General features: G+C 44.0%; 1 protein-coding gene across 4 annotated transcripts in view; it reads left to right on the forward strand.

Annotated features, from left to right (window-relative positions):
* The window catches only part of srrm3 (serine/arginine repetitive matrix 3), a 183545-nt gene that overhangs the window by 141871 nt on the left and 14559 nt on the right, over positions 1-27115 (forward strand). For 3 of the 4 annotated variants that reach the window (XR_011667611.1, XM_071339726.1, XM_071339725.1), the window contains 4 exons: positions 3294-3329; positions 8733-8783; positions 12969-13079; positions 15302-15485. Coding sequence is in view for 3 of the 4 variants with exons in the window: in XM_071339726.1 (XP_071195827.1) it covers positions 3294-3329; positions 8733-8783; positions 12969-13079; positions 15302-15485 (382 nt within the window). In the remaining variant the exon portion in view is untranslated. The remainder of the gene's footprint in view (positions 1-3293; positions 3330-8732; positions 8784-12968; positions 13080-15301; positions 15486-27115) is intronic. The other variant, XM_071339727.1, reaches the window with a different exon arrangement.

Here is a 27115-nt window from a genome sequence, read left to right on the forward strand (position 1 = left end):
GGGGAGTTCAAGGAGGTGGGAAAGAAGGCCATGTACAGAATATGTGTAAAGGTGTCCCATGCCTCTTCCCTGGAAGGGGTAAAATCGACGAGGTGGGCGGATGTGCTTGGTCCAGGTGCTTCCCCAAAAGGCTGTTGGCGATCATTATACAAACTGCCGATTGATAAGAGGACAGCTGACCTCCAATGGAGGATCATACATGGAGCTATAGCCACCAACATGCATCTGGTACACCTGGACCCTACTGTTGGGGAGGGGTGTCCAACATGCATCTGGTACACCTGGACCCTACTGTTGGGGAGGGGTGTCCAACATGCATCTGGTACACCTGGACCCTACTGTTGGGGAGGGGTGTCCATTCTGTGCAGAGTCTGAAACTCTGGCACACCTGTTTTTACTGTGTCCCAGGTTGGTCGGGATGATTGACCTGATCACTGACTGGTTCTCAACGTTGGGAGAGGTTTTCTCTTCCCAACTGTATATATTTGGGCCAAAATACAGGTTCAGTCAAAAGGGTGTAGTTGTGTTGCTTAATTTTGTGTTAGGGGCAGCAAAATTAGCGATATGGAAGACCCGAAAGAACAGTATTCGGGGACAAGGGTCTGTGGATGTGGTGGGAATGCTGGAGGGGATGTTGGCAGCAAGACTAAGGGTTGAGTTTGTCTATTATAAACTTGTCAACAATATTGATCTGTTTTTGAGTATATGGGGTATTCAGAGGCTGTTGTGTTTAGTTACTGTGGAGGAGGAGTTGGAGTTGTGTTTTTAATTGATGTGTAACTGTGGTTTTGTATGAGTATTTATTGTGTGGTGGGCTCCCAGACCCAATAAAGATGATTTAAAACTCAAAAAAAAACTCTCTCTCTCTCTCTCTCTCTCTCTCTCTCTCTCTCTCTCTCTCTCTCTCTCTCTCTCTCTCTCTCTTTCTCTCGCTCTCTCTCTCTTGGGGGCTAAACTCATTCCTCTAATAACCAAACCTGTAAGGTAGCTGGAAAACAAGAAAAATGAGCCTCTGACCAAATTGCTGAGCATCACTGCCCCCCACACACTCCAACACCTCAACCCTCCTCCCACTTATAAAACCTCCCCTTCTTTTGCCTCTCTATCCTCTACTCAGATTTCTCCAAAGATCCACTGCATTGCAGGTGTTGTCTATAGATGAATAATGTAAGGCTAAGTAACGGGAGAGCAAGGTGGTGGGTGAATCCCTAGAGTGGCCTCCTGTGAAGCGCTCTACTGTCTATGTCTGTTGGGGAATTGGAGGGGTGAGGGGAGCTCTTTGTTCTGTAACAATCCGAACCGTTAGTGTTCCACCACCACACTATGCACAGTAACAACAGCTCAACAGGTTGAGTTCTCTTTGGCTTGGGCTCCATTTTAAAGGATAGCACTGTATATTTCTCCAATTAGGAGAAAAGGAGGGAGGAGAAGGACGAGGGGGTTAATAAGCAGAACAGTATCAGGGAATGGTTGTGTCTGGGAATGGTGGGAGTCAAATAAATGAGTCCCACTAGACCACAACAAGCCTCTATAGTCCCAGTCCCCATGGTGGGAGTCAAATAAATGAGTCCCACTAGACCACAACACGCCTCTATAGTCCCCATGGTGAGAGTCAAATAAATGAGTCCCACTAGACCACAACACACCTCTATAGTCCCCATGGTGAGAGTCAAATAAATGAGTCCCACTAGACCACAACACGCCTCTATAGTCCCCATGGTGAGAGTCAAATAAATGAGTCCCACTAGACCACAACACGCCTCTATAGTCCCCAGTCTGTTATCTCTGGTGGAACAACAACATAACTGCATCCCAAATGGCATCCTATTCTCTTTTTAGTGCACTACTTTTGACCAGGGCCCCTATTCCCTATTAGTGCACTACTTTTGACCAGCGCTCTGTGTATTGCACTATTACAGTGCCTTCATAAAGTATTAATACACCTCGACTTAGGCCACGTTTTGTTGTTACAGCCTGAATTCAAAGTTTATTAAATCGATATTTTCTCTCACCCATCTATACACAATACCCCGTAATGACAAAGTAAAAACATGTTTTTTTTTTTAAATGTTAGGAAATTGATTAAAAATTAAATGCAGAAATATCTCATTTACATAAGTATTCACACCCCTGAGTCAATACTTTGTAGAAGCAGCTTTGGCGGCAAGTGAGTCTTTCTGGGTAAGTCTGTAAGAGCTTTCCACACCTGGATTGAGCAACATTAGCCCACTTATTATTTTCAAAATTCTTCAAGCTCTTTCCAATTGGTTGTTGATCACTGCTAGCCAACCATCTTCAGGTCTTGCCATAGATGTTGAAATAGATTTAAGTCAAAAGGGAAAGGATATTGAACATTTTAATTTAGCCGACTGGATAAATAACCAAGACAGAATCATTTTTCCTACATCATATAGACACAGCAGATCCCCCTTATTGTATGGGACACTGTTAAATGTGCCTTTAGAGGCCATGCAATTCAATGCTCATCTTTAAAACAAAAATGAACTACAGAAAGATAGTAACAAATACTGTAACATAAAGACAGACAATACGTTAGAGGAAAAGCAAAAAGAAATGGAGGAACTTATTCAAGAAAGATCAAGTGTAATCTATTATTAAAAAATATGGGTGAAAACGCACCAAATACTATTTTTTTTATTTCCAACATAGAAATGCTATCAAAAATAATTTACAGAAACTTGTTAACAAATGACAGAGTCATCCATGATTCACGGGAAAAAAAAAATTTGAAAGAGGAAGCAAAAGTACTTTAAGCATGTTTTCTTTTCAGTCTTCTCCACCTCCACTAACTGAAGTTAATTTGTATGGTTCTTCTTCTCCTTCTATTAATAGTGTAAAAAGAGGGGGGGAATAATAGCTATTGTTGGCTGACTAATCACCATGGCAACAGTAGTGTGAACATTCTGTACAGTATGAAGGACTTTGAAGTGTGTAGTCAGTCAAGCGTTGAGGATTGAGCCTATATCCCCTTAAATTGATCTGTTCTAGAGACGTGTTCAGGTCAACCTGAGTTGTGTGTGAGTAACAGAGGTTTCACCGTCTCTCGCTCTCTCTCTCTCTCTCTCTCTCTCTCTCTCTCTCTCTCTCTCTCTCTCTCTCTCTCTCTCTCTCTCTCTCTCTCTCTCTCTCTGTCTCTCTCTCTCTCTGTCTCTCTGTCTCTCTGGCTCTCTGTCTCTCTGTCTCTCTGTCTCTGTCTCTGTCTCTGTCTCTGTCTCTGTCTCTGTCTCTCTCTCTGTCTCTCTCTCTGTCTCTCTCTCTGTGTGTGTGTGTAGGTCGACGTCTGGTCATAGGAGAAAGAGGAGATACAGGTGAGTATGCAGATAAATATGGGCACATTGTGCACATCACATATGTAGCCTTACATTCAGGGAGACTCTGTGAATGTAACTTGGCTAATGCTTGCTTGTTAATGTAACGAGGCTAATGCTTGCTTGTTACATTGCACACACAGAGCCTTCAGAAAGTATTCATACCCCTTGACTTAATCCACAGTCTGAATTCAAAATGGATTACATAAACAAAATTGTATTTATCATTTATTGAAAATGAAAAACAGAAATATCTTAATCACATGCTTTGAAACTCCACATTGAGCTCAGGTGCATCCAATGTTCTTTTGATCATCCGTGAGATGTCACTACAACTTGATTGGAGTCCACCTGTGGGCCAATTCAATTGTTTGGACATGATTTAGAAAGAAACACACCAGTCCATCCATATGAGGTACCACCAGTTGACCGTGTCAGAGCTGAAACTATTCCATGAAGTCCAAGGAACTGTCTGTAGATCACAGAGATAGAATTGTGATGAGGCATATATCTGGGGAAGGTTCTAAAACAATTTAGCGAGTGTTGAAAAGGTCCATGTGCACAGTGGTCTCCTTCATTAGGAAATGGAAAAACACTATCCAGAGCTGTCCAGACTCCGTCCAACAAAACTGAGCAACCGGGCAAGAAGGACCTTGGTCAGGGAGGTGACCAAGAACCCAATGACCACTCTGACAGAAATACAGAGTTCCTTGGCTGAGATGGAAGAACCTGCCAGATGTCTCTACAGCACTTTACCAATCTGGGCTTTATGGGAGAGTGACCAGATGGAAGCCACTCCTGAGAAAAGAGGCATATGACATCACACCTGGAGTTTGCAAAAAGGCATGTGAAAGACAGAGCATAATGCAAAAGATTATGTGGTCTGATGAGACAAAACTGTAACTCTTTGGTCTGAATGCAAAGCGCTATGTCTGGAGAAAACCAGGTACAGCTCATCACCTGTCTAACACCATCCCTACCGTGAAGCAGGTTGGTGGCAGCATCATGCTATGGGGATGCTTTTCAGCGGCAGGGGCCAGGAGACTGGTAAGGATAGAGGGGACAATGAATGGAGCCAAATACATGCAAACCCTTGATAGGAAAAGGAGAGCAGCTCAGATGCAATAATGGAATAACCAAAGTAAGACAGCTTTTTCAAGTGTTCTACTCTGCTAGCCAGCACCTCGCCTAACCAGGTGCATTTCTTTAGCTTCCAAATCCTTGATGAGAACCTGCTTCAGAGTGCAAAGAACCTTAGACTGGGGGGTGAAGATTTATGTTCCAACAGGACAATGACCCAAAGCATACAGCCAAAACAACGCTGGAATGTGAAAGTCCTTGAGTGGCCAAGCCAAAGCCCAGACTTGAATCCTGTTGAAAATCTGTGGAAAGACTTGAAGATTGCTCTTCACTGCCACTTCCCATCTAATTTAACAGAGCTTGAGAAAATCTGCAGATGTGCAAAGCTGATACAGACATACCCAAGACGACATAAAGCTGATACAGACATACCCAAGACGACATAAAGCTGATACAGACATACCCAAGACAACATAAAGCTGATACAGACATACCCAAGACAACATAAAGCTGATACAGACATACCCAAGACAACATAAAGCTGATACAGACGTACCCAAGACAACATAAAGCTGATACAGACATACCCAAGACAACATAAAGCTGATACAGACATACCCAAGACAACATAAAGCTGATACAGACATACCCAAGACAACATAAAGCTGATACAGACATACCCAAGACGACATAACGCTGATACAGACGTACCCAAGACAACATAAAGCTGATACAGACATACCCAAGACAACATAAAGCTGATACAGACGTACCCAAGACAACATAAAGCTGATACAGACATACCCAAGACGACATAACGCTGATACAGACGTACCCAAGACAACATAAAGCTGATACAGACATACCCAAGATGACATAACGCTGATACAGACATACCCAAGACAACGTAAAGCTGTAATCACCGCCAAAGGTGTTTCTAAAAAGTATTGACTCAGGGGTGGGAATAACTTATGTAAATGAGATAGTTCTGTATTTAATTTTCAATACATTTGCAAATGGGGTATTGTGTGTAGATGTGTGAGAGAAAAAAATGATTTCATCCATTTTGAATTCATGTTGTAATAAAACAACATGTGTAAAAAATCAACGGTTGATGAGTACTTTCTGAAGGCACTTTACCCTTTTAACCTGCTTAATGAAGAAACACCAATCTGTTTCCCTTTACAGATCGGGTACCCTTTTAACCTGCTTAATGAAGAAACACCAATCTGTTTCCCTTTACAGATCAGGTACCCTTTTAACCTGCTTAATGAAGAAACACCAATCTGTTTCCCTTTACAGATCAGGTACCCTTTTAACCTGCTCAATGAAGAAACACCAATCTGTTTCCCTTTACAGATCGGGTACCCTTTTAACCTGCTTAATGAAGAAACACCAATCTGTTTCCCTTTACAGATCAGGTACCCTTTTAACCTGCTCAATGAAGAAACACCAATCTGTTTCCCTTTACAGATCGGGTACCCTTTTAACCTGCTTAATGAAGAAACACCAATCTGTTTCCCTTTACAGATCGGGTACCCTTTTAACCTGCTTAATGAAGAAACACCAATCTGTTTCCCTTTACAGATCGGGTACCCTTTTAACCTGCTTAATGAAGAAACACCAATCTGTTTCCCTTTACAGATCGGGTACCCTTTTAACCTGCTTAATGAAGAAACACCAATCTGTTTCCCTTTACAGATCGGGTACCCTTTTAACCTGCTTAATGAAGAAACACCAATCTGTTTCCCTTTACAGATCGGGTACCCTTTTAACCTGCTTAATGAAGAAACACCAATCTGTTTCCCTTTACAGATCGGGTACCCTTTTAACCTGCTTAATGAAGAAACACCATTCTGTTTCCCTTTACAGATCGGGTACCCTGTTAACCTGCTTAATGAAGAAACACCAATCTGTTTCCCTTTACAGATCGGGTACCCTTTTAACCTGCTTAATGAAGAAACACCAATCTGTTTCCCTTTACAGATCGGGTACCCTTTTAACCTGCTTAATGAAGAAACACCAATCTGTTTCCCTTTACAGATCGGGTACCCTTTTAACCTGCTTAATGAAGAAACACCAATCTGTTTCCCTTTACAGATCAGGTACCCTTTTAACCTGCTTAATGAAGAAACACCAATCTGTTTCCCTTTACAGATCGGGTACCCTTTTAACCTGCTTAATGAAGAAACACCAATCTGTTTCCCTTTACAGATCGGGTACCCTTTTAACCTGCTTAATGAAGAAACACCAATCTGTTTCCCTTTACAGATCGGGTACCCTTTTAACCTGCTTAATGAAGAAACACCAATCTGTTTCCCTTTACAGATCGGGTACCCTTTTAACCTGCTTAATGAAGAAACACCAATCTGTTTCCCTTTACAGATCGGGTACCCTTTTAACCTGCTTAATGAAGAAACACCAATCTGTTTCCCTTTACAGATCGGGTACCCTTTTAACCTGCTTAATGAAGAAACACCAATCTGTTTCCCTTTACAGATCGGGTACCCTTTTAACCTGCTTAATGAAGAAACACCAATCTGTTTCCCTTTACAGATCGGGTACCCTTTTAACCTGCTTAATGAAGAAACACCAATCTGTTTCCCTTTACAGATCGGGTACCCTTTTAACCTGCTTAATGAAGAAACACCAATCTGTTTCCCTTTACAGATCGGGTACCCTTTTAACCTGCTTAATGAAGAAACACCAAACTGTTTCCCTTTACAGATAGGGTAGCCTTTTAACCTGCTTAATGAAGAAACACCAAACTGTTTCCCTTTACAGATCGGGTAGCCTTTTAACCTGCTTAATGAAGAAACACCAATCTGTTTCCCTTTACAGATCGGGTACCCTGTTAACCTGCTTAATGAAGAAACACCAATATGTTTCCCTTTACAGATCGGGTACCCTTTTAACCTGCTTAATGAAGAAACACCAATCTGTTTCCCTTTACAGATCGGGTACCCTTTTAACCTGCTTAATGAAGAAACACCAATCTGTTTCCCTTTACAGATCGGGTACCCTTTTAACCTGCTTAATAAAGAAACACCAATCTGTTTCCCTTTACAGATCGGGTACCCTTTTAACCTGCTTAATGAAGAAACACCAATCTGTTTCCCTTTACAGATCGGGTACCCTTTTAACCTGCTTAATGAAGAAACACCAATCTGTTTCCCTTTACAGATCGGGTACCCTTTTAACCTGCTTAATGAAGAAACACCAATATGTTTCCCTTTACAGATCGGGTACCCTTTTAACCTGCTTAATGAAGAAACACCAATCTGTTTCCCTTTACAGATCGGGTACCCTTTTAACCTGCTTAATGAAGAAACACCAATCTGTTTCCCTTTACAGATCGGGTACCCTTTTAACCTGCTTAATGAAGAAACACCAATCTGTTTCCCTTTACAGATCGGGTACCCTTTTAACCTGCTTAATGAAGAAACACCAATCTGTTTCCCTTTACAGATCGGGTACCCTTTTAACCTGCTTAATGAAGAAACACCAATCTGTTTCCCTTTACAGATCGGGTACCCTTTTAACCTGCTTAATGAAGAAACACCAATCTGTTTCCCTTTACAGATCGGGTACCCTTTTAACCTGCTTAATGAAGAAACACCAATCTGTTTCCCTTTACAGATCGGGTACCCTTTTAACCTGCTTAATGAAGAAACACCAATCTGTTTCCCTTTACAGATCGGGTACCCTTTTAACCTGCTTAATGAAGAAACACCAATCTGTTTCCCTTTACAGATCGGGTACCCTTTTAACCTGCTTAATGAAGAAACACCAAACTGTTTCCCTTTACAGATAGGGTAGCCTTTTAACCTGCTTAATGAAGAAACACCAAACTGTTTCCCTTTACAGATCGGGTAGCCTTTTAACCTGCTTAATGAAGAAACACCAATCTGTTTCCCTTTACAGATCGGGTACCCTGTTAACCTGCTTAATGAAGAAACACCAATCTGTTTCCCTTTACAGATCGGGTACCCTTTTAACCTGCTTAATGAAGAAACACCAATCTGTTTCCCTTTACAGATCGGGTACCCTTTTAACCTGCTTAATGAAGAAACACCAATCTGTTTCCCTTTACAGATCGGGTACCCTTTTAACCTGCTTAATGAAGAAACACCAATCTGTTTCCCTTTACAGATCGGGTACCCTTTTAACCTGCTTAATGAAGAAACACCAATCTGTTTCCCTTTACAGATCGGGTAGCCTTTTAACCTGCTTAATGAAGAAAGACCAATCTGTTTCCCTTTACAGATCGGGTAGCCTTTTAACCTACTTAATGAAGAAACACCAATCTGTTTCCCTTTACAGATCGGGTAGCCCAAAGAACAAACAGAAAGACAAGAACAAAACCAGAAAGAGGTAAGGATCCCTCTTTTTTTTTTAAATATATATATTATCCAACCTACAATAATGGACACATCTGACTGTTAGATGTTCTGTAGACTTAACCCCTTACACTCATGGAAACCCTGTTAGATGTTCTGTAGACTTAACCCCTTACACTCATGGAAATAGGCCTATATGGATAGGGCCAAATTGAAATGTTTCTAACAAAAGAACTATAAAAAGCATATGCGCGACCATGGTTAAAGAAAACACTATGGACATTATGGGGAAAGGATCAGACCAAAAGGTGAGGACACAACAGTTGACCTGACACAAGACTGAATACAAAACATTACACTGTTGATTTGATGTGCATTTTACATTTCCTGTACTTTTCACAACATTTTGTCAATAACGAAATGTGAAAATACTTTGGATACATTCTGTAACATAATAAGAATATTCAATTAAATGTTGAAGTAGGTGCAATATAATACAAAACTATGACAAGCGTTTGAATGAGCGGTCTAACTGGTGTTGCTAAGTGACCAAACACCTCTCCAAACTGTGGGTTTGAGTGAGAGTCTAACTGGTGTTGCTAAGTGACCAAACACCTCTCCAAACTGTGGGTTTGAGTGAGAGGTCTAACTGGTGTTGCTAAGTGACCAAACACCTCTCCAAACTGTGGGTTTGAGTGAGAGTCTAACTGGTGTTGCTAAGTGACCAAACACCTCTCCAAACTGTGGGTTTGAGTGAGAGGTCTAACTGGTGTCTAATTGGTCAAACACCTCTCCAAACTGTGGGTTTCAGTGAGCGGTCTAACTGGTGTCTAATTGGTCAAACACCTCTCCAAACTGTAGGTTTGAGCTAGATCTCTAACTGGTGTTGCTAAGTGACCAAACACCTCTCCAAACTGTGGGTTTGAGTGAGAGGTCTAACTGGTGTTGCTAAGTGACCAAACACCTCTCCAAACTGTGGGTTTGAGTTAGAACTCTAACTGGTGTTGCTTAGTGACCAAACACCTCTCCAAACTGTGGGTTTGAGTGAGAGGTCTAACTGGTGTTGCTAAGTGACCAAACACCTCTCCAAACTGTGGGTTTGAGTTAGAACTCTAACTGGCGTTGCTAAGTGACCAAACACCTCTCCAAACTGTGGGTTTGAGTTAGAACTCTAACTGGTGTTGCTAAGTGACCAAACACCTCTCCAAACGGTGGGTTTGAGTGAGAGGTCTAACTGGTGTTGCTAAGTGACCAAACACCTCTCCAAACTGTGGGTTTGAGTGAGAGGTCTAACTGGTGTTGCTAAGTGACCAAATGACTCTCCAAACTGTGGGTTTGAGTGAGAGGTCTAACTGGTGTTGCTAAGTGACCAAACACCTCTCCAAACTGTGGGTTTGAGTGAGAGTCTAACTGGTGTTGCTAAGTGACCAAACACCTCTCCAAACTGTGGGTTTGAGTGAGAGGTCTAACTGGTGTCTAATTGGTCAAACACCTCTCCAAACTGTGGGTTTCAGTGAGCGGTCTAACTGGTGTCTAATTGGTCAAACACCTCTCCAAACTGTAGGTTTGAGCTAGATCTCTAACTGGTGTTGCTAAGTGACCAAACACCTCTCCAAACTGTGGGTTTGAGTGAGAGGTCTAACTGGTGTTGCTAAGTGACCAAACACCTCTCCAAACTGTGGGTTTGAGTTAGAACTCTAACTGGTGTTGCTTAGTGACCAAACACCTCTCCAAACTGTGGGTTTGAGTGAGAGGTCTAACTGGTGTTGCTAAGTGACCAAACACCTCTCCAAACTGTGGGTTTGAGTTAGAACTCTAACTGGCGTTGCTAAGTGACCAAACACCTCTCCAAACTGTGGGTTTGAGTTAGAACTCTAACTGGTGTTGCTAAGTGACCAAACACCTCTCCAAACTGTGGGTTTGAGTGAGAGGTCTAACTGGTGTTGCTAAGTGACCAAATGACTCTCCAAACTGTGGGTTTGAGTTAGAACTCTAACTGGTATTGCTAAGTGACCAAACACCTCTCCAAACTGTGCATATTTCCTAAGTCATTTCAATGTACTTGATTATTAAAAAGAAATATATATATATATTTTGACAAGGAAGAAATTTGCGAACTAGGTCTCTTTTCCAAATGTGCCCTGTATGATGAGTGCATTCAAGAGTGTGTTCCGTGGCAAATTTTCTTCACAATACAACAAAAATAGACGCGTGTCATCTCTGTAACGGTGGCTCAAACATAGCGATCAAAAACATTGATACTGTAAATTTACATATGTTTTCAAATATGGAAATGTGAAGTGCAGGGTGTGGTTTGCTTGAAATGACATCAAAGAGGTATTTAGTATAATCCTAATGGCTCATCTTTCAGAACACACCGACTCTTCTCGATTTGATTTACAGCATTTCACTCACTCAAGACAACAACAAATGTGCAAAAGTTGCCCAATTAGCGGGAAGGATGGGGGCGTAACAGCTGTCGGTTAAAACCCATACAGCGCTGTGAACCATATTGTGATGCATGCCACAAGCTTGAATGTGATACGATCTCCGTCTGATTCACATGCACACAATAATGTAATTACAAACAGATTCATATAATAGCTTGTTTAAAAAGCTTTGCAAGAAGAACGATAGCCATAATAATCCTGTTTACATGGACATATCTGAAATTAGGCTACCGGATGGGATTTTTGATAAATGCAGGAAATCGCCAATCAAAATAAACATTCTACCACAGGGCCATTCTACCACAGTGGACATTCTACCACAGTGGACATTCTACCACAGTGGCCATTCTACCACAGCGACCATTCTACCACAGCGACCATTCTACCACAGTGAACATTCTACCACAGTGGCCATTCTACCACAGCGACCATTCTACCACAGTGGACATTCTACCACAGTGGCCATTCTACCACAGCAACCATTCTACCACACACTCTACCACAGTGGCCATTCTACCACAGTGGCCATTCTACCACAGTGGACATTCTACCACACATTCTACCACACATTCTACCACAGTGGACATTCTACCACACATTCTACCACAGTGACCATTCTACCACAGTGACCATTCTACCACACATTCTACCACAGTGACCAGTCTACCACAGCGGCCAATTCTACCACAGTGACCATTCTACCACAGTGACCATTCTACCACAGTGACCATTCTACCACAGTGACCATTCTACCACACATTCTACCACAGTGACCAGTCTACCACAGCGGCCATTCTACCACAGTGACCATTCTACCACAGTGACCATTCTACCACAGTGGCCATTCTACCACAGTGGCCATTCTACCACAGCGGCCATTCTACCACAGCGGCCATTCTACCACAGCGGCCAGTCTACCACAGCGGCCATTCTACCACAGTGACCATTCTACCACAGTGACCATTCTACCACAGTGGCCATTCTACCACACATTCTACCACAGTACCAGTCTACCACAGTGGCCATTCTACCACAGTGACCATTCTACCACAGTGACCAGTCTACCACAGTGACCAGTCTACCACAGCGGCCATTCTACCACAGCGACCATTCTACCACAGCGACCATTCTACCACAGTGACCATTCTACCACAGCGACCATTCTACCACAGTGACCATTCTACCACAGTGACCATTCTACCACAGTGACCATTCTACCACAGTGACCATTCTACCACAGTGGCCATTCTACCACAGTGGCCATTCTACCACAGTGACCATTCTACCACAGTGGCCATTCTACCACAGTGGCCATTCTAACACAGTGGCCATTCTACCACAGTGACCATTCTACCACAGTGGCCATTCTACCACAGTGACCATTCTACCACAGTGGCCATTCTACCACACATTCTACCACAGTGGCCATTCTACCACAGTGGCCATTCTACCACACATTCTACCACACATTCTACCACAGTACCAGTCTACCACAGTGGCCATTCTACCACAGTGACCATTCTACCACAGTGACCAGTCTACCACAGTGACCAGTCTACCACAGTGACCAGTCTACCACAGTGGCCATTCTACCACAGTGATCATGTTATTTGCATGTGTGGGTCTGTATATGTGTGTGCGTCTGTCCGAATGTTTGTGTGTGCGTGCGTTTGTGTGTGTCTGTCCAAATGCTTATGTGCTTGTGTGTGTGTGTGTGTGTGTGTGCGCGTCTGTATATATATATGTGTGTGTGTGTGTGTGTCCAACAGGTCCCCATTAGAGTCCCCCAGTAGGACGTCTCAGCGTAGAGGCAGCTGCTGTAGCTCCCACAGTGCATCACTCTCCTCCGCAGGCCACAGCCCCTCCAAGTCCCCTGGCAGGTAGGGACCCCCCATGGTGGCTCCCAACGTACCCCCCCCCCCCCCCCCCCCTCTTAGATACATGCCTACGTTTTAATCAGACTTCTTTTGGTCTACTGATGTATCGATAGCTAAGGTTTGCTCTGCTAAACATGTGTGATTGTTTTATGGTCAGGAGAAAATACAATGACTGACTTGAAAATGTTTAAAAGGTTATACACTATAGTCTAGAGTCTATAACCACCTATAGCTAGTACACAATACAGTACCAGTCAAACTTTTGGACACACCAACTCATTCAAGGGTTTTTCTTTATTTTTTACTAGTATCTACATTGTAGAACACATATGGAATCATGTAGTAACCCCCCCCCCCCCCCCAAAAAAGTGTTAAACAAATCAAAATCTATTTTATATTTGAGATTCTTCAAAGTAGCCACCCATTGCGTTGATGACAGCTCTGCACACTCTCGACATTCTCTCAACCAGCTTCATGAGGTTTAATTTCAATTAACAGGTGTGCCTTCTTAAAAGTTCATTTGTGGAATTTCTTTCCTTCTTAATGTGTTTGAGCCAATCACTTGTGTTGTGACAAGGTAAGGGTGTTGTACAGAAGATATCCCTATTTGGTAAAAGACCAAATCCATATTGTGGCAAGAGCAGCTCAAATAAGCAAAGAGAAACGACAGTCCATCGTTACTTTAAGAAATGAAGGACAGTCAATTCAGAACATTTCTTAAAGTGCAGTCGCAAAAACCATCAAGCTCTATGATGAAACTGGCTCTCATGAAGACCGCCACAGGAAAGGAAGTCCCAGAGTTACCTCTGCTGCAGGATAAGTTCATTAGAGTTAGAGTTCAAGTAATAGACATCTCAACATCAGCTGTTCAGAAGAGACTGCGTGAATCAGGCCTTCATGGTCGAATTTCTGCAAACAAACCACTACTAAAGGACACCAATAATAAGAAGAGACTTGCTTGGGCCAAGAAACACGAGCAATGGAGATTAGACCGGTGGAAATCTGTCTTTTGGTCTGATGTGTCAAAATTAGAGATTTTTGGTTCCAATCACTGTCTTTGTGAGACACATAGTAGGTGAATGGATGATCTCCGCATGTGTTGTTCCCACCGTGAAGCATGGAGGAGGAGGTGTGATGGTGTGGGGGTGCTTTGTGGGTGACACTGTCAGTGATTTATTTAGAATTCAAGGCACACTTAACCAGCATGGCTACCACAGCATTCTGCAGCAATACGCCATCCCGTCTGGTTTGCGCTTAGTGGGACTATCAGTTGTTTTTCTAAAGGACAATGACCCAACACAACTCCAGGCTGTGCAAGGGCTATTTGACCAAGGAGAGTGATGGAGTGCTGCATCAGATGACCTGGCCTCCACAACCACCCGACCTCAACCCAATTGAGATGGTTTGGGATGAGTTGGACCGCAGAGTGAAAGAAAATAAGCCAACAAGTGCTCAGCATATGTGGGAACTCCTTCAAGACTGTTGGAAAAGCATTCCAGGTGAAGCTGGTTGAGAGAATGCCAAGAGTGTGCAAGCTAAAGGGTGGCTACTTTGAAGAATCTCAAATATGACATGTATTTTGATTTGTTTAACACTTTTTTGTTTGATGTCTTCAGTATTATTCTACCATGCAGAAAATAGTAAAAATAAAGAAAAACCCTTGAATGAGTAGGTGTGTCCGAAATTCTGACTGGTACTGTACTCTGGAGTCTAAGTCATTTCAGCAGGTTTGTTCAGTACTCTTTACAGTTTGTACTGTACTAGTTATTAAAGGGCCAATGCAGCTGTTTTTCTCTCAATATCAAATCATTTCTGGGTAACAATGAAGTACCTTCCTGTGATTGGTTTCTATTAAAATGACCCCCAAAAAGAAACAAATAGCTTCTTATCAAAGAGCAATTTCTCAAACACGAATTTTGCTATGACTGTCTGGGAGTGGTTTGAGTGGGGAGGGGAAAACTGAAATGAGCTGTTATTGGCAGAGAGGATTAGGACTCTTTCTTATTGGTCTATTAACCAATTTAAAAGGGCATTTTCATCATTTTGACAATTTCACAATAATATTTCAACCTCACAGTGTTGAAGTATATATACTGTATATATATATATATATGACAGGGAAATCACGTTTTTGACTGCAGTGGGCCTTTAAACTGTACTGTACTGTACACTATTATAGCATTGCGGCTGGTTTGTTCAGTCCTCCTGTCTGTCTGTCTTTCCAGGCCCAACTCCAAGCACAAGACAGAAGGACACAAGGCCTGTGGGAGCCCGTCCCCTTCTCCGTCCCCCGGTCCTGACGGTCCCGTCACATGGCACAACGGGCACCACCACCGTGACCGCGCCTGCAACGGCAAGGCGGGCAGACTCAACCACAGCCACACGGTCGAGGGAGACAAGGAGCAGGATGTACGTAGCCTCCTCTATCTCACCCCTCCCCCTCCCCCTCCCTAATCCCCGCCCTACCCTCTAAACTACACTCAAATGTAGGAATAACTAAGCACAGGAATAACTACACACAGAAATAACTACACACAGAAATAACTACACACAGAAATAACTACACACAGAAATAACTACACACAGAAATAACTACACACAGGAATAACGACACACAGGAATAACTACACAGCAATAACTACACAGAAATAACTACACACAGGAATAACGACACACAGGAATAACTACACACAGGAATAACTACACAGCAATAACTACACAGAAATAACTACACACAGGAATAACTACACACAGAAATAACTACACACAGAAATAACTACACACAGAAATAACTACACAGCAATAACTACACAGAAATAACTACACACAGAAATAACGACACACAGGAATAACTACACACAGGAATAACTACACACAGGAATAACTACACAGAAGAATAAGTAATCACAGGAATAACTAAAAGACGAGCTAATCTATATTAGTACTAAATAAAGAGAGAAGAGATAATGTCACAAACCGACACAAAGTAAGAAGATAAATCATGTCGATAGGAGATGGAGACAGTGTGAAGGATAGATACCATGTTAATAGGAGATGGAGACAGTGTGGAGGATAGATACCATGTTAATAGGAGATGGAGACAGTGTGGAGGATAGATACCATGTTAATAGGAGATGGAGACAGTGTGGAGGATAGATACCATGTTAATAGGAGATGGAGACAGTGTGGAGGATACCATGTTAATAGTAGATGGAGACAGTGTGGAGGATAGATACCATGTTAATAGGAGATGGAGACAGTGTGGAGGATAGATACCATGTTAATAGGAGATGGAGACAGTGTGGAGGATAGATACCATGTTAATAGGAGATGGAGACAGTGTGGAGGATAGATACCATGGTAATAGGAGAGGGAGACAGTGTGGAGGATAGATACCATGTTAATAGGAGATGGAGACGGTGTGGAGGATAGATACCATGTTAATAGGAGATGGAGACAGTGTGGAGGATAGATACCATGTTAATAGGAGATGGAGACAGTGTGGAGGATACCATGTTAATAGTAGATGGAGACAGTGTGGAGGATAGATACCATGTTAATAGGAGATGGAGACAGTGTGGAGGATAGATACCATGTTAATAGGAGATGGAGACAGTGTGGAGGACAGATACCATGTTAATAGGAGATGGAGACAGTGTGGAGGATAGATACCATGTTAATAGGAGATGGAGACAGTGTGGAGGATAGATACCATGTTAATAGGAGATGGAGACAGTGTGGAGGATAGATACCATGTTAATAGGAGATGGAGACAGTGTGGAGGATAGATACCATGTTAATAGGAGATGGAGACAGTGTGGAGGATAGATACCATGTTAATAGGAGATGGAGACAGTGTGGAGGATAGATACCATGTTAATAGGAGATGGAGACAGTGTGGAGGATAGATACCATGTTAATAGGAGATGGAGACAGTGTGGAGGATAGATACCATGTTAATAGGAGATGGAGACAGTGTGGAGGATAGATACCATGTTAATAGGAGATGGAGACAGTGTGGAGGATAGATACCATGTTAATAGGAGATGGAGACAGTGTGGAGGATAGATACCATGTTAATAGGAGATGGAGACAGTGTGGAGGATACCATGTTAATAGGAGATGGAGACAGTGTGGAGGATACCATGTTAATAGTAGATGGAGACAGTGTGGAGGATAGATACCATGTTAATAGGAGATGGAGACAGTGTGGAGGATAGATACCATGTTAATAGGAGATGGAGACAGTGTGGAGGATAGATACCATGTTAATAGGAGATGGAGACAGTGTGGAGGATAGATACCATGTTAATAGGAGATGGAGACAGTGTGGAGGATACCATGTTAATAGTAGATGGAGACAGTGTGGAGGATAGATACCATGTTAATAGGAGATGGAGACAGTGTGGAGGACAGATACCATGTTAATAGGAGATGGAGACAGTGTGGAGGATAGATACCATGTTAATAGGAGATGGAGACAGTGTGGAGGATAGATACCATGTTAATAGGAGATGGAGACAGTGTGGAGGATAGATACCATGTTAATAGGAGATGGAGACAGTGTGGAGGATAGATACCATGTTAATAGGAGATGGAGACAGTGTGGAGGATAGATACCATGTTAATAGGAGAGGGAGACAGTGTGGAGGATAGATACCATGGTAATAGGAGAGGGAGACAGTGTGGAGGATAGATACCATGGTAATAGGAGAGGGAGACAGTGTGGAGGATAGATACCATGGTAATAGGAGAGGGAGACAGTGTGGAGGATAGATACCATGGTAATAGGAGAGGGAGACAGTGTGGAGGATACCATGTTAATAGGAGATGGAGACAGTGTGGAGGATAGATACCATGTTAATAGTAGATGGAGACAGTGTGGAGGATAGATACCATGTTAATAAGAGAGGGAGACAGTGTGGAGGATACCATGTTAATAGTAGATGGAGACAGTGTGGAGGATAGATACCATGTTAATAAGAGAGGGAGACAGTGTGGAGGATACCATGTTAATAGGAGATGGAGACAGTGTGGAGGATAGATACCATGTTAATAGGAGATGGAGACAGTGTGAAGGATAGATACCATGTTAATAGGAGAGGGAGACAGTGTGGAGGATAGATACCATGTTAATAGGAGATGGAGACAGTGTGGAGGATAGATACCATGTTAATAAGAGAGGGAGACAGTGTGGAGGATACCATGTTAATAGGAGATGGAGACAGTGTGGAGGATAGATACCATGTTAATAGGAGATGGAGACAGTGTGGAGGATAGATACCATGTTAATAAGAGAGGGAGACAGTGTGGAGGATACCATGTTAATAGGAGATGGAGACAGTGTGGAGGATAGATACCATGTTAATAGGAGATGGAGACAGTGTGGAGGATAGATACCATGTTAATAGGAGATGGAGACAGTGTGGAGGATAGATACCATGTTAATAAGAGAGGGAGACAGTGTGGAGGATACCATGTTAATAGGAGATGGAGACAGTGTGGAGGATAGATACCATGTTAATAGGAGATGGAGACAGTGTGGAGGATAGATACCATGTTAATAGGAGAGGGAGACAGTGTGGAGGATAGATACCATGTTAATAAGAGAGGGAGACAGTGTGGAGGATAGATACCATGGTAATAGGAGAGGGAGACAGTGTGGAGGATAGATACCATGTTAATAGGAGATGGAGACAGTGTGGAGGATAGATACCATGTTAATAGGAGATGGAGGATAGATGGAGACAGTGTGGAGGATAGATACCATGTTAATAGGAGAGGGAGACAGTGTGGAGGATAGATACCATGTTAATAGGAGATGGAGACAGTGTGGAGGATAGATGGAGACAGTGTGGAGGATAGATACCATGTTAATAGGAGATGGAGACAGTGTGGAGGATAGATACCATGTTAATAGGAGAGGGAGACAGTGTGGAGGATAGATACCATGTTAATAGGAGATGGAGACAGTGTGGAGGATAGATGGAGACAGTGTGGAGGATAGATACCATGTTAATAGGAGATGGAGACAGTGTGGAGGATACCATGTTAATAGGAGATGGAGACAGTGTGGAGGATAGATACCATGTTAATGGGAGATGGAGACAGTGTGGAGGATAGATACCATGTTAATAGGAGATGGAGACAGTGTGGAGGATAGATACCATGTTAATAGGAGATGGAGACAGTGTGGAGGATCGATACCATGTTAATAGGAGATGGAGACAGTGTGGAGGATAGATACCATGTTAATAGGAGATGGAGACAGTGTGGAGGATAGATACCATGTTAATAGGAGATGGAGACAGTGTGGAGGATAGATACCATGTTAATAGGAGATGGAGACAGTGTGGAGGATAGATACCATGTTAATAGGAGATGGAGACAGTGTGGAGGATAGATACCATGTTAATAGGAGATGGAGACAGTGTGGGGGATACCATTTGAGTGTAGTTTAGAGGGTAGGGCGGGGATTAGGGAGGGGGAGGGGGAGGGGTGAGATAGAGGAGGCTACGTACATCCTGCTCCTTGTCTCCCTCGACCGTGTGGCTGTGGTTGAGTCTGCCCGCCTTGCCGTTGCAGGCGCGGTCACGGTGGTGGTGCCCGTTGTGCCATGTGCAGTTATTCCCATGTTTTGTTATTCCTGTGTCTAGTTATTCCCGTGTTTTGTTATTCCTGTGTTTAGTTATTCCCGTGTTTACAGGGTACCCTGTATTTCTATCTGTCCACTCTTTCCTGCTCTACATTCTTTCTGTCACTGCTCACCTCTGGCTTTACTTGGATGCTCATACCATCTCAACATTCCTTAGACGTTAACTGATTAGATAGCAGAGGGAGGAGGCGAGGGATGGATGTTTGAATCACACGTTATATAACCATGAGTTAATCATCCTCACTGCAGTGCCGAGACAGCACAAACAGATCTGGGACCTGAAGTTTTCTGAGGATAACATGAAGACAAACTAAATACGGACTCACTATGATCCATTGATCGCTAAACATTTGCATAGCACATGTGCAGTACAATGCTAATATGGAGGTTTAGTATTAGGGTGTGTTCAAAATGGTACCCTATTCCCTATATAGGGCACTACTTTACTTACCAGAGCCCTAAGTAGTGCATTATATAAGGAATAGGGTTCCATTTAGGGCGGAAGCTCAGGCACCCAGGGTTCTCTAATGAGCTGGAAACTATTTGGTTTCTGTTAGGCAGTAAACCCCTGCAGCGCTTCTCACTCCTGAATCTTCTTAGCGAGGGAAAGAAAACACTGAAATATTTGAAAAGGGTTATTTTGCTACAGCTCCCTCAAAATGAAACAACTAGGAAAGAGGAGAAGGTTTATGTATAAAGTACTTATTCATAGTTTTCAAGAAGGCCCTGTTTAATTTCTTTGATGTAGTGCAGAGTACACTCGTTTAGGAATTTTAAGGAAATATTTGAGTCAAAAGTTGTATTCTGATCACGCTGATAGTAATGCTTGATAACAGCCATCAATGATACCATCTGTAACTGACTAATCTAACTGTCAAAGATGGATGTAGTAATGTAAGGCTTTAACGATGCTATTTCTACATCTGACCTGAACCAACTCTAGCTTTTATTGTCATATGGAAATTCTATGATCTGGCCTGCGGGATTGTGTGGAGATTTTAACTGAGCCTAATTTATACAATTTACAATGCTTCTTTACTACACGTGAGTGATTTAAATTTGGTTACAGGTTCAGCTCTAGTCTCAGACAGTACGGTCATTAGAGCAGGCTAGAACATGGATGGAATTGGTCAGAATAGATTGAGCGACAGACAGAGAAGTCATTCCCCCTACTGGTAAAGTAGCAACAATCACAGACGTGGAAAAACAGTTTTTCTAGAATTGCTGTTGTATTTTTATTGAAGCTAGTCAGACATGTTTACTCAGAATAGATTTTGACATTCGTATTCCTCCCTAACTGTCCCTTTGTAAGTGTTTGGAAACGGTAACTGCTTTATTGTGATCTATAAAACAACACAAAGAATAACAGACTGGTTTTAATGTTTTGTTTTAAATCTGCCGGTTGTAGATCATTAGAACTTGGGTAACCTTTTCGATTTTAAATCTTAACTGAATCTAACTGCCAGTTTGCTCTGCTAATAAAACAACAGACGCCATTTAGATCGAAGGCTACAGTCATTACTGTTTCACTTTCACTGCTTACTAAGCAACTAAATGGGGTGTAGATTAGAAAAGCCTCCAAAAATATTCCTCCTGGAATAATGTATTACAGATGATACTATCTCCTCCGATCTCCTTTCTTCAAGCTTTTGTTTATGAGAAAGGTCTCACCTGCTCGCTCGCTCTCTGTCTCTCTCTGTCTCTCTCTGTCTCTCTCTCTCTCTCTCTCTCTCTCTCTCTCTCTCTCTCTCTCTCTCTCTCTCTCTCTCTCTCTCTCTCTCTCTCTCTCTCTCTCTCTCTCTCTCTCGCCCTCTCTGTCTCTCTCTCTCTCGCCCTCTGTCTCTCTCTCTCAGTCTCTCTCTCTCTCGCTCTGTCTCTCTCTCTCAGTCTCTCTCTCTCAGTCTCTCTCTCTCAGTCTCTCTCTCTCTGTCTCTCTCTCTCAGTCTCTCTCTCTCTCGCTCTCTCTCTCTCTCTCTCTCTCTCTCTCTCTCTCTCTCTCTCTCTCTCTCTCTCTCTCTCTCTCTCTCTCTCTCTCTCTCTGTCTTTCAGTCTCTCCCTCTGTCTCTCTCTCTGTCTCTGTCTCTCTCTCTCTCTCTCTTGCCCTCTCTCGCCCTCTCTGTCTCTCTCTCTCAGTCTCTCTCTCTCAGTCTCTCTCTCTCAGTCTCTCTCTCTGTCTCTCTCTCTCAGTCTCTCTCTCTGTCTCTCTCTCTGTCTCTCTCTCTCAGTCTCTCTCTCTCAGTCTCTCAGTCTCTCTCTCTCTCTCTCTCTCTCTCTCTGCTTGTTTTCATTCATGACTGTTTTATTTTCTGCTTTTAGCTATTTGAATGGTAATTACCCCGTGAAATAAATGCCCAATGCTCCTTTTCTGTCTTGTTTATGTAAAAAGCACTCATATGCTTTGGAACTGGACCAAGTAGGTTAACAGGGTATGTCTTCTACTGGTTCTTCTTGTCACTACAGTTGTCTTTATAACGCACAATGTTTTGCTCAGGGATAGTTACCCCCTTCCTCCAGGAGTCTGATAGAGCTCCCAGACTCCTCTCTTCTCTCTTTCTCACTCTCTATTCACTTCCTGTTTACTGGATCATGTGACCTGTATGTTGTCTCTAGGTGGCAGTATCACTTCTGTCAGACTATCCCTGATGTTGCAATATATTCTGTATCTCTGTGTTCCATGTCACTGGGGATTGGCAAGGGGAGTCTCACGAGCCGTTGTTGCATATGAGGCTCGGCGTTTGGAGATTTGAGCCAACGGGTTGTGTTTAGGTGAAGTAATCAAGCACTTGGTTGGCTCATCTGTCCACGGTTTTGATAATTTATCTAGCGTCAGCCTTAAAACAGGTTTTCTGTTCATGAGACCTCTCTTGTTAATCTCCGTATTACAGAGGAGTTATTATCTCTCCCTTGCTGAAAATTAATCAGCGTTCAGACTCCTTGTGTATTTGGGAGGATGCTCGCTCAAAATTGTTCATTTTGGATGCTGAGAGATCACTCTGAGATCACTCTGAGAGATCACTCTGAGAGATCACTCTGAGAGATCATTCTGAGAGATCATTCTGAGAGATCATTCTGAGAGATCACTCTGAGAGATCACTCTGAGAGATCACTCTGAGAGATCACTCTGGGAGATCACTCTGGGAGATCACTCTGGGAGATCACTCTGGGAGATCACTCTGGGAGATCACTCTGGGAGATCACTCTGGGAGATCACTCTGGGAGATCACTCTGGGAGATCACTCTGGGAGATCACTCTGGGAGATCACTCTGGGAGATCACTCTGGGAGATCACTCTGGGAGATCACTCTGGGAGATCACTCCGAGAGATCACTCCGGGAGATCACTCCGAGAGATCACTCCGGGAGATCACTCTGAGAGATCATTCTGAGAGATCACTCTGAGAGATCATTCTGAGAGATCATAGATTCAACAGAAGTTAGCTGATAGTGTAGTAGTACTGTGGTTAGCACACAACAGCAGTCTCTTCAATCTCTGCTTCTCAGGTTTCTGTTTGTAGTTTTCTTGTCCAGGGTAAATGCATATCTGCTCACATTTAAAAAGAAGTGATACAATGTTGAAACTAAACACACAACATGTAGTAACATTGGTATTTTAAAGGGACCCAAGCCATTTTGAATATGAGTGCTATACTGTATTTATTTTCCCCATGTATTGATATGAATATGTTTAGTGCCACCCTCCCCAAGGCTGCATTGCTGAGTCCAAAAGGAAATTGTTTGAAGTTAAAGAGGCCACTGTGTACTTTCTGAGCTGGTTTCATAAAATCACAATGGTCTCTTGTTGAAGAATATCTCTTCCAAAATGTGACTGGGGTCTCTTTTTAAATGTACATACTCTACTAGTTGTCCATCCTAGCGGTGACTGCCCTGCTCTGAGCCTCCCTCCCTCCATCTCTCCTCCCCTTCTATCTGTCCATCCTAGCGGTGCTCTGCTCTGAGCCTCCCTCCATCCATCTCTCCTCCCCTTCTATCTGTCCATCCTAGCGGTGCTCTGCTCTGAGCCTCCCTCCATCCATCTCTCCTCCCCTTCTATCTGTCCATCCTAGCGGTGCTCTGCTCTGAGCCTCCCTCCATCCATCTCTCCTCCCCTTCTATCTGTCCATCCTAGCGGTGCTCTGCTCTGAGCCTCCCTCCATCCATCTCTCCTCCCCTTCTATCTGTCCATCCTAGCGGTGCTCTGCTCTGAGCCTCCCTCCATCCATCCAACTCTCCTCCCCTTCTATCTGTCCATCCTAGCGGTGCTCTGCTCTGAGCCTCCCTCCATCCATCCAACTCTCCTCCCCTTCTATCTATCCATCCTAGCGGTGCACTGCTCTGAGCCTCCCTCCATCCATCCAACTCTCCTCCCCTTCTATCTGTCCATCCTAGCGGTGCCTGCTCTGAGCCTCCCTCCCTCCATCCATCTCTCCTCCCCTTCTATCTGTCCATCCTAGCGGTGCTCTGCTCTGAGCCTCCCTCCCTCCATCCATCTCTCCTCCCCTTCTATCTGTCCATCCTAGCGGTGCTCTGCTCTGAGCCTCCCTCCATCCAACTCTCCTCCCCTTCTATCTGTCCATCCTAGCGGTGCTCTGCTCTGAGCCTCCCTCCCTCCCTCCAACTCTCCTCCCCTTCTATCTGTCCATCCTAGCGGTGCTCTGCTCTGAGCCTCCCTCCCTCCATCCAACTCTCCTCCCCTTCTATCTGTCCATCCTAGCGGTGCTCTGCTCTGAGCCTCCCTCCCTCCATCCATCTCTCCTCCCCTTCTATCTGTCCATCCTAGCGGTGCTCTGCTCTGAGCCTCCCTCCCTCCATCCATTTCTCCTCCCCTTCTATCTGTCCATCCTAGCGGTGCTCTGCTCTGAGCCTCCCTCCCTCCATCCATCTCTCCTCCCCTTCTATCTGTCCATCCTAGCGGTGCCCTGCTCTGAGCCTCCCTCCATCCATCCATCTCTCCTCCCCTTCTATCTGTCCATCCTAGCGGTGCTCTGCTCTGAGCCTCCCTCCCTCCATCCATATCTCCTCCCCTTCTATCTGTTCATCCTAGCGGTGCTCTGCTCTGAGCCTCCCTCCCTCCATCCATCTCTCCTCCCCTTCTATCTGTCCATCCAAGCGGTGCTCTGCTCTGAGCCTCCCTCCCTCCATCCAACTCTCCTCCCCTTCTATCTGTTCATCCTAGCGGTGCTCTGCTCTGAGCCTCCCTCCCTCCCTCCATCCAACTCTCCTCCCCTTCTATCTGTCCATCCTAGCGGTGCTCTGCTCTGAGCCTCCCTCCCTCCATCCATCTCTCCTCCCCTTCTATCTGTCCATCCTAGCGGTGCTCTGCTCTGAGCCTCCCTCCCTCCATCCATCTCTCCTCCCCTTCTATCTGTCCATCCTAGCGGTGCTCTGCTCTGAGCCTCCCTCCCTCCATCCAACTCTCCTCCCCTTCTATCTGTTCATCCTAGCAGTGCTCTGCTCTGAGCCTCCCTCCCTCCATCCAACTCTCCTCCCCTTCTATCTGTCCATCCTAGCGGTGCTCTGCTCTGAGCCTCCCTCCCTCCATCCAACTCTCCTCCCCTTCTATCTGTCCATCCTAGCGGTGCTCTGCTCTGAGCCTCCCTCCCTCCCTCCATCTCTCCTCCCCTTCTATTTGTCCATCCTAGCGGTGCTCTGCTCTGAGCCTCCCTCCCTCCCTCCATCTCTCCTCCCCTTCTATCTGTTCATCCTAGCGGTGCTCTGCTCTGAGCCTCCCTCCCTCCATCCATCTCTCCTCCCCTTCTATCTGTCCATCCTAGTGGTGCTCTGCTCTGAGCCTCCCTCCCTCCATCCATCTCTCCTCCCCTCTACCTGTCCATCCGTGTTGTGTGTGTGTGTGTGTGTGTGTGTGTGTGTGTGTGTGTGTGTGTGTGTGTGTGTGTGTGTGTGTGTGTGTGTGTGTGTGTGTGTGTGTGTGTGTGTGTGTGTGTGTGTGTGTGTGTGTGTGTGTGTGTGTGTGTGTGTGTGTGTGTGTGTGTGTGTGTGTGACACATCTTTCTTGCCCTTTGTTGTCCTGACATGCTCTTCTTATCCCTTCTTCTCTTGTCAACTCTGCATGCCCATCTCTCCATCCCTGCTTCCTTACTTCCCACACGTCATTCTATCTAAATAACTGATTTCATTTTGTTTCATAATTAACTCTGTTTACTTACCCAGCCTTTACCCTCCTCCCCCTCGGCTGCATTTGAACAAGCCAAAAAGACAGCAAATTATTGTAGTTTCTAGATTATATAAAAAAAAATTTTTATTTTAATTATTGTTTTTTTTGTCCATTTTCTTTTGTATTTTTGTTGGTTTGTTTGTTTACCTTCTCCTTCTTAGTCTCTGGAAGAAGTTCGTAGCGTTGATACTAAAAGAGGTTCATTGTCTTTTTCCCATTTCGCTGCGGAGAACATTCCTTTCTCCTGTGTTCTGTTTCTTCTTGTCCTGTTTTTGTTGATATTGCAAACGTGTCACTGATTGAAATGGAAGGTAGGTAACGCTTTGCCTTGGCACGTGGTCTTTCTTTATGCAGATATGACAATGTCAGAAGCACCCTCCAGCTTGACGTCATTGTTTCTCTCTCTGTCTCCCCCCCCTCTCTCCCCCCTCTCTCTCTCTCCCCCCTTTCTCTCTCTCTCCCCTTTCTCTTTCTCTCCCTCTCTCTTCTCCCTCTCTCTTCTCCCTCTCTCCCCCTCTCCCTCCTCTCCCTCTCTCTCCCCCCTCTCCCTCTCTCTCCCCCTCTCCCGCTCTTCCTCTCCCTCTCATCTCTCTCTCTCTCTCCCCACTTTCTCTCTCTCTCCCCCCTCTCCCTCTCTCTCCCTCTCTCTCTCTCTCTCTCCCCCCTCTCCCTCTCTCTCCCCCTCTCCCTCTCTCTCCCCCCTCTCCCCCTCTCTCCCCATCTCCCTCTCTTTCCCCCCTCTCCCTCTCTTTCCCCCCTCTCCCTCTCTTTCCCCCCTCTCCCTCTCCCTCTCCTCTCTCTCTGTCTCTCTCCCCTCTCTATCTCTCTCTCTATTATTTAACCACCAGGGAACTTTAGCAAGTTTTTTTATCTTTCCTTTTATCAGTTATATTTTGCTTTTAAGATTTTGATTAGTTAGAGTTTGTTTTTTAAACTTAAATTCTGAATTCAGTCCAATAATCTGCCCTATTTGACACAGGTCTGTTTTTTCTGTTTGAATTCAGTCCAATATCCTGCCCTATTTGAAGCAGGTCCATTTCTTTCTGTTTTTTTTGTAGAATGCATTGATTCCTGTTTGTCCAGCATCTCTCCGTTCTCTTGGTGAAAGAGTTACATTCGTCTTATGATTTGATCATGTTTATTTCCTTGACGGCTGTTTCTAAACAGCTGTCATCACCTGCGTCAGTGGCTGTGTGTTGTCTTCTATCTACAG

This window comes from Salvelinus alpinus, chromosome 13, assembly GCF_045679555.1.
Source record: "Salvelinus alpinus chromosome 13, SLU_Salpinus.1, whole genome shotgun sequence".
NCBI classification, from domain to species: Eukaryota; Metazoa; Chordata; class Actinopteri; order Salmoniformes; family Salmonidae; genus Salvelinus; species Salvelinus alpinus.